Here is a 14,232-nt window from a genome sequence, read left to right on the forward strand (position 1 = left end):
AAGGTTTGCTCCTTGATTTGGGCTTACCCAGAAACTTCTCTCTCTCCATCTCTTTCAACATTAAAAAGTATTTTGTTTACATCTGACAGGAGTCAGCTCTCTCCTCCTACCATGTGGATTCCAGGGATCAAGGTCAGGTCATCAGCTTTGGCAGGAAGTGTCTTGCTGAGCTAACTGGTTGGCTCTCTTTTTAATGCTTTTCAGCCAAAAAGAATAGATATTTACTTCTTACTCTCCCATCAACACTCAGCTCCACGTGAGTGGGGGAAAGGTAATATTCAGAAAAGGTCCCAAGTCTTTTACAGAAAGGAAGATAACTTGGGATATCTCAGGGGAAGAAAAGCAGTGCTGTTCAAGAAAACCAGGAAAGCAAGGAAGAACCTTCGGATAAACCCCATTTCATCTACCTACTTGCCTACTTCAACGGAAGACTTTCAGCTTTTGAATATTTCCAAAAAAGACTTACAGGTTCACTCTGGGAGCCTTTCTATGGTTTACCTCACTTCAGGAGTAATGAGTCCACAGTCTGATTTCTCAAATCTCATCTCCCCAAAAGCTAGCCCTGCACCATTCCAGACTATACTCACACAATTCTATCACTAATAAATACTATGTGTCTCCAACAGATACTGCCACAGAGAAAAATACTCAAAGCCAGCATGAAAACTAGGCAAGAAACAGTCACAAGTTGACCAAATATCCAAGAGTGCATAGCAGTTCAATGAGTGAATAATCATGAAATTAACAGACGTGTTATCAGCTACATACAGCAATATAACACACACCTTGCAGTGATCAGACCAGGCATAGGCTCCAACCTCTTGTGATCACCAAACAACTGACTAATCAATAGATCAACCGATGATCAAACACACAATCATTAAAACTCCTCATGTGCCAGAGCAGAAAGTCCAGTGATGACTGGAGAGGGTATGGACATAGACTCTGATCTCTCTTTGGGTCACCAATCAACAACACACAATCATTGAAATTCCTCAAGCATCAGAAAAAAGAGACCAGAGACGACAGGGAGGAACTCTCAAATACACACCGACTCATTATAACTCCTCAAGCACAGATAGGACAGGAAGCCATGTGTACTCATAGCACTGGCTGCCCTCAAGGAGTGGGAAACTTGTGCTCCTAACTTTGGAATCATCATTGATTTGTCTCATCTATCAAAACAACAATTAACCATGCACCAGCCCCGTTTTATTACCTGTTTTACGCTCTGTATCTACAGGAGACTATATTTATTGCAGAACAGGCTGTAGCAAAACCAATAATACACCTAAGGTAACGAACAGACTTAAAGTCCAATTTTTCTACACTAGCAAGGGAAGGAGAGGCAGGATCAGTAAACAACTATACTTAACTGGTAATGGAAGTATGGATGTATGAATGGAGCAGTTACCGTAGAGCTGCCTTTCAAACCAAAAGAGATGCAGAAGCAGGCCAGTCAAATTTGTGCCCAGATTCACATTATGAGCATCCTGCCCTCAAAGAAAACCAGACTACAGAAATGTATACAGCTGCTGGTTATAATTGCCCACTCTCTATACCTGGAAAAAATGGGAAAATACAGAAGCTTGCAGCTTCTTATTTATGAGACAGTGTCTTACTATGTGGTCCTGCCTGGCCTGGACCTCACTATATAGAGCAGGCTGGCTGCACTCACTGGGTGATCCTCAAGCCTCTGCCAGCTCACCAAATCATTTCTTTAGGGCCTAAGTTACAGGCCTGGCAGTGAGTACTCTTCCTTAGAAGTCACTCTGAAAGTAAGTCCTAAAGATGCAGATGGACCAACTTTTCCCAAAGTGAGGACAGAGGCCTATCCAGTTGGTATTATATCTGCTTATCTTACAAAAACTCAATGTACTGTTAAACAGCACCTGCCATTGGACTATCCCAGACTTGTGCCTCATTTCCTAAGAGTCCACTAATTTCTCACTCTTGTGACTAGCTTCCTTTCTTCTCACCACAGTCAGTCAAGAAGATACTGCTTTAGCTAACTCTCCATATTAAAGTATTTTAACACATCCTAACCACTGGCCTTGAGAAATTAAAAATCCAAGAGGAGAGATACAAAGAATGGGCATAAACTTGACTTCTAAAGTGAGATGAAGTTAACCATTTGCCTCACAATCTTGACCGGACATCTTCTGCAGAAGACAAAGTGCACACTTAGTCCTATCTTTTTTTCTCCCGGGATGTGCATGGTGTTGGGAGGAGAATGAGGGAAAAGCATTATGCATAAATAACAGTTCGCAGTAAATTATTTTGGCAGCATAGTGCATATACTGTCAGCTCAACAAAATCTTCCATTTATCATGACCTGAAACTAAAAGGGAGAGTCAATCTCGGGCAGTGGGGGACACCGCTGAAAATATATAAACAATTAAGAAACTTTTGTGAAGCTATTAAATAAGTGTATATTACACAGTCATTACTACAGGGGTCATTTCCCATCAGCAGCACACTGCTTGCCCATGACCCTACATGACTACCTGTCCCTTGGACAGCAAAATTGCCTGCATGCTCTAGGGAGCAGAAAAGCCATACATCTCACTTAAATGGCACAAGGGCACCCAACCCATACTCATACTTAACACAGTGATGGAGGGATAGGGAGGTGAGAAAGGGGAAAAGACAAACCTCTATTACACAGGGCACAGAAAATTGCAGTCTTAGCTGAATAATCTGTGATTCAGGCAGACAAGGTCACATCTGACATCTATTTAAATTGAATAGCTTTTCACTTCCAGTCTTCCACCTGCTCAAGCTTTCTTCTTTTATTTATGTGGTCACTAAGGGACATTTAACTGGCATTTATTTTTAAATAACTTAAGAGCAAACCAATTTTTCAAAATATAGACAGAAAAGAATAAAAATAGGTATAAAAACGAGCCACAGTTTAAGGGCGAGTCTGAGGGTTGGGAATAATAATGTTAATAATGATAATAAAAATGAAGGCACACTTGCACAAGCACCACTGATAGCAACAATCACAACTAAAGGGCCAAGAAGCATCAGAAAGCACCAGGATCAGAGGCAGCATGTAAGAGAGGGGCAAAGTCAGCATTGAGGATTTTCTGATGCTGTCCTCAGAGCCTAGGAGGAACACCAAGGCAGCACACCTCCACCCCACTAACTTTCTTAGGACTTCACTGCCAGTGTAAGTCTGGAGCCAGAATGTAAACTCGGCCTCCCGAAAGCAACTATCCTCAAGCTGTTGTTTTGTTTATTTGGGGGGAGATGCAGCTCATACTAGTGTGGTTTACTAATTTGTTTAAAGTACGTTTTTAGCTTTAAGTGACATAGTTCCTCAAGGTTTAATTCAGCTCTGGAAAAGTCCTGGAGGGTGAGTTTTGCATAAACATTTCCATAGGCAGATGGCTCTCATGTAGAGGAACTTCTATTATGTTTTACAAAACTAGTATTTATAACATGGTTTTCCCTGCAGCTGAACATTCTCCAAATTGCCTTATGATACCTACCTCTTCATCTAAAGAACAGCATTAAGGAAAATAACACAGCACATACCTATAGAAATTAATAACATATATACAAGAATAACTTACAGGCTAAGCCCCAGAGAAAACAGGCTGACGAGCAGAGTACTAGATGCATCACCCCTGGCAACAAGAAGCCTTAGCAGATGCACCCAGACACTAGCTAATGGCTGGAAGGCCATTAGCAGGAAGTTTCTTGACCTCTCAGGATTTTAAGGCATACACATATACACATGCATGCATGCATGCATGAGCATGCACACACACACGCTACACACACAAAACCAAAAATGTGTTATCACCTACCTACAAGAAAGAGACTACTCCTAGCTCACATGACGTAGACAACCCGGTTTAATCTTCCACCTGAGCTAACTGGCCATGTTGGGGGAAGAAAGTTCACTTGAGTCCCATAGCTTCAAAATAGGTATGAAGACACTCCCACAAAGGAGATTTGGCCAGACACATTTACAATAAGCTATCAATATGAACAAGAGTAAGTCTGTGGTCAGGCAAGGCATGTGAACACAGCATAATGAGAAGATACTACACTCAAGTTCTTCCCTGTGGGACTAGGCTGAGCTCTAGAAGAGTTTGCTTATACTGGTCTGGTCTTCCTGAGGTCCAAGGCACATTCTTTGCTCTGATTCACTAATTCTTTCTCCTTCAGCTCCTGGTACAATGTGGTCCTCTTTACCTATGGCACACGCTGCTTAGCCATTAGTGAGCACAGGAGTTGAAAAGAACATTGTGCATCCTGGGTGCCTTCTCTGGTCACCAAAGAGAAATCGACACTCTCATTACCCCCCACCCCCCCGCAACGATTCCCCCAAGCACTTCTTCTCTGTTACCACATCTCTTCATAGAAGATGGCATTACAGTTTTTCTCTTTCCCACTTAAATGTAGTGTCTCTCTCCCCACCCCCCCCCATTGTTGAATTCACAGTGCCTACCTACAGCAGTTCCCACACATAGCAGGTACCCACTAAGTTTCTGTGGGAGAAATCCTCTCAACAAGCAGGCCACTGCTTAGTCAGAAAATATCTTAAATGGGCATGGGTAAGTCTTCACTGCAAAACATTGCTGGGGCATAGTCTATTGGGGGTTCAGAAGCATTCATCACTCATTCGTCTATATATTGTCTTTATTATCTCTGAGCACAGTCACAAAGTCCTCCATTCTGTTCAGCTGACATGAAGCTGTGAGGAAGAACTCATTTAAGTAAGTCACAAGTAATTCTTAGAATTTCTCTCATAACCTACACTTGACCTTTTACCATAAAGACTTTTCATTTACAGAATAAAATAGATTTAAAAAAAAAACTCCAAGAGCTAATTTTACTTCACTACATTAGGGAAGTATAAAGTATCTTTTAAACGCATAATAGTAAAAAACAGAGAAGGAACACAGAGACAGCTCAGATGAAGAAATGGAACAGAGGTTTTAAATGATCCTTTCCATCTTGTAAACCAGAGCACTACACATGCCTTAAAAATACCGAGGGAACTTCACATTTGGGGCCTAAAAAGCTCAGAGCTAGAGAGCGAAGCCCTTGTGAGAAAGAAGCACTCAGACTCTTGGAGGCTCTGAGCCCACAGCCGGATTCAAGGGCACAACTCACCCCAGAAATGTCAGCAACTCGGTGGATGGGCACTTCCTTTTTGCTGTGCAATCCTTTGCCATTCTTAATAGCTCTGTAAGGGCAGAAGAGAAAAAAAAAAAAAAAACCATTAAGATAGAAACCATGCCAGGAAGGAGTCTGGGGGGCGGAAGGGGGGGGGGACTGTTGACATGGGTGTGCTACTGCACTACACAAACCACAGTGTACGCTGCAGAGCAGCCAGCCTGTGAGGAGTCGCCACTGACTGGGCAGTGGAGGCCGCTCTTCTCACCAGCCCAGCTACCAGTACTTGGCTGCCAGTTTCGGCTAACTGTGCCTAGTAATCAGAGAGCTCCCTGTTTCCAAATTAAAGGCATTGTCTGGGCACAAAGCAAGAATCAGTTGGAAGTGCACACTCCTAAGAGGCACAAGTAATAATGTTTCAGTGCTTAATCACACGAAACAGTTTAAATGCAAAATATGTAGCTAGTGTTCCAATTCTAATGGAAATAAGTTCCTCCCAGGTAAAAAGATAAGTTGCCTTGACTGAAGCAATATTGTACAGAAAATCCATTTAAGACTGGGGAAAAGCCAGTGAGTACTATATAACTGATATTAAGCTTCATTCTGATTAGTTGTGGGGTGGAAATTCACAGGGAACACTGGAATTCAAGTATCTGGCCATGGGCTGGTTGCTACCAACCTCCCACATTTTTTTTTTTTTTTTTTTTTTTTTTGGTTTTTCGAGACAAGGTTTCTCTGTATTGTTTTGGAGGTTGTTGGTCCAGCCTGGCCTTGAACTCACAGAGATCCGCCTGCCTCTGCCTCCCGAGTGCTGGGTTTAAAGGCGTGCGCCAACTATGCCTGTCCCAACTTCCCATATCTTAACAATCCAGCATAATCGGGCCTGATTACTGATGGAACAGGAAAAACCACAGTGTAGAGCTGGTTGGTTTAGTCATTAAGCCTTCTACTACTAGAGAAGGCCCATGTGGGTAGTGTTATCTTCAGACCTCAGCACAGTAAAGGTTCAGGGGTCCCTACTCTAACCTTTGTAGGCAGCATGGAGAAAGTTGACAGAGCAGGACCTTCCTCCTAGGATATGCACTTAAGGGGTGGCACACCTCTCTAAAGAAGTTATTCTCAAGGTCACAAAACTCTTTAACCTAATCTCAACAAACCAAATCATGAAGGCACTGCTCAGCGCCACTAGAATGGCCACATATCTTACCTGCAGCCGGTGCTTTGACACTTCAGTAAGCTTCTCTGCCATTCCAAGTAATCTGTCACTCATGCTACTGAAAGACCGAAGCTTTCCTTTTTTTTGCACTGGTGGCTGTTTCCACCAGGGAAAAGTGTCTGAGGGAGACTCTTAAGTGGTATAGCTTCCTGTAGGTTGGGTGGTACAGTGTCTGTGGGTGGTACAGTGCCCGTGAGTGGTATAAGCTTAGTGCAAATGAGTGGTAAAGCACCTATAAGTTTGCATTGGGGGAATTAATGGTGCTACAGCTGTTTTTATATGGCTCCTGTAAATAACTTCAATAAGCTCTTGGGTTCACCAAGATGGACTTACACAGCATTCTTTCTATGATTTGTAGGTATCTTCCCTATTTGGAGTGAACAGATACCTATTTTAAAAAATTATGCTTATGTATGTAACATGTTTGTGTGAGCATGTACACCTTCAGAGGTTAAGGGGCAACTAGGGGAGTAGGTTTTTTTCCTCCCACCATGTAGGTCCAAGGGATAGAACCCAAGTAGGTCATCATGTTACAGCAAGGAATAGGATTTACCTCTAGGAGACATGCCCTGTTTCCTCCCACGAGACTTGGGGTAGTGGACCACCCCCAGAAAGGCAGGTTCACCATAAAGTACTTGTTTCTTTCTAGTATTCCCATCTCCTAGTGCGGTCCCTAGGAGCTGCCGAGGGACAGCTGACTCAGAAGAACTTAAGTATTTCTTTTCTTCTTTCTTTTGCATTTGGATGCTGACCAGAACCTATGTATGCCTTGAAACTCCCCGTGCTTTGGGCTTTCTTATTCTTTTTTGCAAAGCTCCAATCTCTGCCATTGGGCTGCCTCTTAATCTTTTCTATGAGCCTCTGCTGGGCAGCTGAAGAATTATAGTTTTCCTACTTTTAACCCCTACTAAATTCTTCTTGTACTTCTGTTTGTGTGTGTTCTTAACATTTTCATTTAAGAGACTAAGAACCTAAGAGTGAACATCCAAGTTCTTCCATATTATAATGGTGGGAAATTGGAACTCTGCAGGATTTCTCTTAATACTTCTTTCTTTCATTTATATCTTTTCATAAACAGAAAAACCAAACCTGTTGCTACAGACCTAGAAAAAAATCTATCAGGTTTGGTGGAAAGCAACTTTACCAGCAGAACCATCACAATACCTGCTTCTTCATACCCCCGTCCCCCGCCCGTGTGTTAGGGTTAGGGTACACTAAGTATAACTACATAACTAGCAGGAGAAAAGACCATGCACACATACACAAGTCTCATCTGACATGCAACTCAAAAGAAAGCATTTCAAAATTTCCTTGCATGCCCAGGTTACTCGAGCTGGAATCAACTGCAAATGGCAAGGGTACTTGCCATCACAACTGGTCTCCTACCCTTCAGGAGCCTGTTGAAGGCCATTGACTAGGGCTGACCATCAAGGACAGACTGCTCCTAGTTCTTAAGATTTGCAACTAACAGAATAAGAAACTCAAGCTTAATGTTTCCAGACCAACATGGTTGTCAATTTCTGTATGGTTCCAAGTAAAACAATACACTGGAATACTTTTTTCCAAAGTTGACAGCAGAGCTAGTTCCTAAAAGTTCAAATTATTACTCATATGGATACTTATTTATACTTACATAATATGCATCAATCAAAAAAAATTTGGTGTAGAATATCCAATATTCTCAGATTCCTGCTCAATCTGTGATGCTGGTACTCCTGGCTACCAGGGAGGCTTAGCTCAGGAGCTCAAGACCAACTGGGCCAGCATGACAAGACTCCACTCACAAACAAACGCAAACCATAACATGCACACTTAAAAAACCCTAACAGCCCTGAAACTGCTCCTAACAATGAGAAGGAAACAGGCAATTCACAGTGAGTAGCTGACTATTCAGGTATTACCACCCAGAAAGCACATGGGACTCAAGCCACAAAACTAGAAAGTGTTTAAGAAATGAATACACGGACTCATTCTGAGTTTCCTTTTCTGAGCAAAGTCACTTTGGTTCTTGTTCAGTAACTGCTGCAAAATGACACATGAGCCATCTCTAGAAAATTCCCTTTGCCTATCATAGGGCAGATGCTACAGAGGTGACAGTCTTAGAATAACAATCAGGGGTCATTAGTATGGGTTAGGGTCAAACCTATATTCTTTGCAAAGTAGTAAATACCCTTATATGAGGTCTATAAGGTCACACACCAGGACCAACTATAGCACACTGTATATGTGAAGTCAAGAAGGGCTGGGTTCTGCTGAAAGCCAGGTGTTACTTCTCAGTGTTGCTCTCCCTGGCTATGTCATACACACCTCCTTCTGGGGCAGAACTCTGGAATACCGGTAGGTGAGTAAAAGGCACAATGACACCATCCCCACATGACCTTGCCCGGCAGACCACAGAACAGCTCTCTATCCCCTTTCATTAGTCAATGAATGAAACTCTTGACTTTTCAACCTCTCTCTCTGCCTCTGCTTAATAGGTACAGCCTCACAAAGGAAGGCTGGGATTGAGAGCAGTCAGGAGAAAGGAAGCAGTGGGGCACACAGCCTGTTCCTCTCAGAGACTTCATTCTCTGAGATGCAGCACCTCAAAGCCAGAAAAGCCAGCAGTGTCAAGAATGGACAAAAGCAGCCACTGGCCAGGAAGAAAAGGAGTGATGGGACAGAAGAGGGAAGGAAACACTTTCTAGGTTTCTCCCTGGCCTAGGAAGATGGTGCTACAGCATAGAAGATAATCTCCATCCAGGTCACTGGAGTAGTCTTTGTTTAAGACTCCACCCACATTAGAGCTATGGTCCTCCAAAGTAAAGTCAAGCACTTTGCAAAAACAGATGGGAGCTGTGGCAGCAACATCATCCATAGTGCCTGGGCATCCCAGAAACAGAATCTCACTCAACTTCAATGCACAGGAACAAAGTTTGCTGTTATTTAAAATAAATTCATAGATCGTTCTTGATGCTGAACACTAACTTGAATTCCATACTGCTTACTACCATCATGACTTCTATTTCATCATTTCACTCCTTTGCTTAGATCCCAAAGGCAAAGAGGAAACTGTAGTTGTGATGATGCCAGTGACAACCAAATCCAGGACCTCATGCGTGCCAGTAAGTGTGTTACCCTAAGCTAATGTACCCTTACACCTAAAGAGGAATTTTTACTCTCATAGTTTACTTTCATAGGCACCTACCATGTGGTCCCAATTACATGTTCCTATGATTTCCAAACCATGGCCTTTAACCCAATCAAGTCCCTCTTCTCTTATTGCTTTTCTCTTCCCCTCGTCTGCTCTTTCAGGTTCTTCACTATAAAATGAACAGAGCACTCAAAAACTGTGGAGCTAAGGAGACAGCTCAGTGGTTAAAACCATTCATTGCTCTTGAAGAAGAAGATCAGACTTCAGATCCCAGCCCTCAAGTCAAAGCAATCTCTACAGTAGCTCCTGGGGATCCAACACCCTCTTCAGACCTCTGAGGGCAACCCATGCATGCATACAAACATATAAACAGGCATTTAAAAAGTCAATAAAAAAATAAGAGTTGTCCTTTATCTGCAGCCACAGTCTCACAAACAGATGTCACAGCTAAGCAAGATGTCTCATGCCTATAATCCTAGCATTTGGAGAAGGCAGCTGGAGATTTAGGAGTTCAAAGCCGTTCTTGGCTATGCAGTAAATTTGAGGCCAGCTTAGGCTACATGAAACATTGCTACAAATAACAAAAAAAAAAAAAATCTGTATTTAAAAAAAAGCTGTTACGTTAATAATTCTAAAGCTAAAGCTGGGTTTGGAGGTCAGGGAGTTTCTATGAACTTCTCTGAGACCGTAGTGAAATTATATACGCAAACACAGTGTGTGTATGTGGGGTGTGTATGTGTGTGTGAGTTTAGTATGGAGCTGTAACTGGCAACAAATAAATCTCTTCTGCTTCTTGTCTAGTCTTCCTTCCTACAGCTAAACTGCAGTCCTTTGAGGGCTAGTTAGGATAATGTCCTTAATATTTGTTATAACACTTAACACGGATCTGTGCTTTCATTATCACAGAAACAAAAGGCATCTAGTTCAGTTAAGTGCGCCTCGTAATGCTGAGTAAATAAATGCTTTTTTCCCCTTTGTTTGTTTCTCTGTATAACCCTTGCTGCACTGAACCTTGGCTCTATAGATCAGGCTGGCCTTGAACTTAAGAGATCCACTTGCTTCTGCCTCCCAAGTGCTGAGATAAAAGGCAGGCAGCACCACAGCACAGTAATAAATGCCTTTGTACAATGTTGAAAATATTTCATATTACAGATGTGGACAGTGCCAAAGTTACTGAAAGGCAACTATTTGAGGCTGCTGGCTCCCCTGGATGCAGTATCATGATCCAAGCTCTAGGGCAGACCACAAAGAACCCCATCTCCCCCTCATATCCCAGGGCGCAGGATGGGCAGAGTCTGCACAGCAGTGAGGGGGTGCAGAGCTCAGCCCACAGTCAACAATAGACAGAACAACCTGATTGTGATGATAAATGACTTGGAAGAAGCAAAAATAATCTCAACAGAAAGGTTACAAATCGGAACCAAGAGAACAAAAAGCCTAACCCTCCAAGCCCTCTCACCGTTAGGAGCCACACTGATGAATACAGTGCTTCCACAAGAACCAAACACAGAGACTCTGCAAACATGGTCGCAAGAAGCAATCCCTTTGGCCTTTATACTGGTTCCTGGGCAGCTGAGGAAGCAACAGAGTCTGTGATTCAGAAATGAGGTACAGAACAGACACAGGTGCAGAAGAGCAGGTGTGTATATGGCGGGGGTGGTGCACTAAGATTATGCAGCTGCATTTTCAACAAAAAACGAGCGCTACTGATAAGCAAGACAGAAAAGATGGAGAGCACACAGACTGGAAATGAGGAAATTGAGTCCTGTGGTCTAGGGAGGTGGGCGGACTAATGAGTCAGGAGATATTATGAGGCAGTGAAGCAAATAACAAAGAACGCCAGGTCATCCTCTCATCTGAAACTAATATAAGAGAGAAATGAAGGTGCATGCCATTGTGTGAGGCATGACAACAGGTCTGCAGAGAGAGGAAAGCGGGAGAGGAGGGATTATGAGCTCATGGCAGGGGGAGGGGTGTACAGCTGCTGAACATAAGCAAATGCTACTGGTCCCAGATGAGGATCAAAGGAGAATTAGTGCCAGGTAGAAATAAATGGTCATCAGAAATCAAAAAGGCTCAGAAAGCAGATTACTTAAAATTGCCTTAGTGACACTGCTTTACACTTTCTGCTGTTCTGATTACAAAGTCCATCAGAAAAAATTAGGAAACAATGAACCATAATTCTAGTGTTTTCTGAGTGCTAATATACACATAATTTTCAATTTATACTTAAAAAAATGATAACACAGTGGATAAAAGTTTTGTGGGCTCAAATATTTTTCCATAACAAATGGCTAAATGAACACTTCCCTATGTCATTGATTCTACAGTAAATTCATCTCATGGATCCATGGTTCATAATTTAATCAATGCTCTATTGCTAGATAGTTCCATGAATAGAATACTTGCATTATTATAAATAATACCACAAGGAACAACTTTTAAATAAACTTGCTGGCAGTTGGTGAATTATTTCCTAAGATAAATACAGCGGCAGGGAAGCACTGCACAGAGTGAGGAAGAAGGAATGAATCTTTTGTTCCTCCTTCCTCACACACAACACACTGGCTTCTATGGACACTATGGTGAATGCACTTAGATTCAAGTGATTCTTACACGCAGCTCATTCTTCAAACATATCTTTGCTTTTGCAGCTACTTACTTATTCATCTAAATCATCTATATATTGTGAATTCTTGCATTCATCACAATAAACTTGATAAAGTATGTTGCTTAACAAGGCACAGAAGTTTTTTAAAAAATTACATCTATACCTTTTAAAAAATTACATCTATTTATTTATTATGCAGAGGGATTAAAAGTTAGTTCTATTCCCTCTTCCACCATGTAGGTCCAGCAAGCATCTTACCCATTGAGCCATCACACTAGCCCGGGCATAGAAAAATGTAATGTGCCTTTTGACTTGAGTGAAAAGCAACACATCTTTAGCACAAGTTTTAGAAAATGCTTTTCCAATGTAAGTTATGCTGACTTGACTCTGTTGGCATCCTCTGGAGGTTCAGCTCTCCGAACCTGATGCAAAAGCAGGAGGAATGGGAAGTAATCCTTCTCAATTTCTGGGTCCAAAGCAGGAGTGGGAACAGAGGCAGCTTAAGATAAAATAGAAATGCATGAGGGAGGTTACTAGAAATTGAGTTGCAAAGAAGCAGGCGAATGAAATAGAGCTATGAAGTGGATTCACAAGCAGCTATAAAATACGATGCATTGATGGATCAGTGTTTAATTACCCAAATTATCAGCCTTCTAAGAGATTTTCAGGGATTATAACCAAGTAGGTTAGTGATAGACCTAATACACTCTCAGGTTCCAGAACCACTTGCCACCTAGCATTGCAGAGGAGCTGAATCAAGCAAGCATCATGGTACCCAGATTATTTTACATTAGTCAACAGCTGGTGGAGGCTACTCAGAAGCAACAGGGCTAAGGAGCCAGAAGCTGCACACTAAGGAGACCAGAGTCCAGAAGAAGAAAAGAACTAAGGTATGCAGAGAAATTTAAGCTCCATGTCTTGTTCTCTTTGCTTATAACCATGGTTACAATTGCTAAAGTAATGGAGATAAAATCTGCCATAAAAGGTCACATAATGGGATTTGCTTTACAGTGGTCAGGAATTGTTTACAGCTGTGTTCCTCAATCAGTTATCACTTCAACGTTACAGTTTATTTCAGATTAAAATTGTATTCACCATATGATGATCTTCAAATGTGTCAATGTTCTCTGGAAAGATCAAGAACTCAGCTAATGGGACAAGACGAAGGCAAACAATGGACAAGCTGCTCTGAAGAGACCAGCTGCATGTGCTGGAAGAATGGCGACTGCGATCAGATGGTCCAGAAAGGCGAGTCTGGAACAATGTCCTCCGAAGGAATACAATCAGCAGACTAATGACTGCAGGAAATATTATGTAAGACGTGCTCATTAGCAGCTTAGCATCTGACCATGACTGGCAGAACTCTCCACAAACCTGGCACCCAGGGGAGCAAACAAAGCTAAGGGGCTCCAACTTAGCCCCCTGTCCCTCAGTCACCAGGGAGCTCTCAGAGCTCACGTCAGAACCAGGGGAGGGGAAAGGAAGAGACGAGGATGAAGGGAGTGAACAGATCCTCTTAATATCCTGAAGGAGAAAACTCATTGGAAATGGAGGCATTATACAGCTCTCCAGAAGTGGCCATTTGTGCTGCCTTAAATGCAGATTGATTACTGCTATTTGGATGTTGAGTGCATCATCTTTTCTGAAGAAAGGGAAAAAGCTAAATTTCCCCACATTCAGCTGTGTCTCCAAATCACTTCCCCACACCAGCTTTTTAATGCATTTTCCTGTTAGCACATCCACTTGCAATAGCTGATCTACCCTTCTCCCCAAGAGTGAGCCCCCTCCCCGAATCCCCACCATGTGCTGAAGCCAATTAGCAACCTCATGACTGTAACACCAAACTGCAATCCAAAAATAGGGGGTGGGGGTGCACCTCAGAGTAAAAAAGGAAGGAAGCCAGGAAGTTGCTTCAGAGAAAGGCCACTCTCCTTTCTAGGTGCTGGTTTCCAACCTGCTCTGGTATGAAGTAATACAGCTGGCGGAAGAGACCAGACAAGTAATCCTCTGTTTCTGCTTTTCAGGATGCTCAAGCGAAAAGCCAGAAGTATGCTGGTGTTACAGGGACTTGTGAATGATCAGGGAAGAGAAAAGCTTCAGGTAAAAGATGCTTTCAACACTGTTCATTAGTTCCAA

The 14,232-nt window shown here is 42.4% G+C and overlaps 1 protein-coding gene across 1 annotated transcript in view; it reads right to left on the reverse strand.

Moving 5' to 3' along the window:
- The window catches only part of Snd1 (staphylococcal nuclease and tudor domain containing 1), a 401,485-nt gene that overhangs the window by 159,118 nt on the left and 228,135 nt on the right, over positions 1-14,232 (reverse strand). The window contains exon 14 of the mRNA XM_040728507.1: positions 5,134-5,206. Coding sequence (XP_040584441.1) covers positions 5,134-5,206 — 73 coding nt within the window. The remainder of the gene's footprint in view (positions 1-5,133; positions 5,207-14,232) is intronic.

Source organism: Mesocricetus auratus, unplaced genomic scaffold (assembly GCF_017639785.1).
Source record: "Mesocricetus auratus isolate SY011 unplaced genomic scaffold, BCM_Maur_2.0 Super-Scaffold_100019, whole genome shotgun sequence".
In the NCBI taxonomy this organism is placed as follows: Eukaryota; Metazoa; Chordata; class Mammalia; order Rodentia; family Cricetidae; genus Mesocricetus; species Mesocricetus auratus.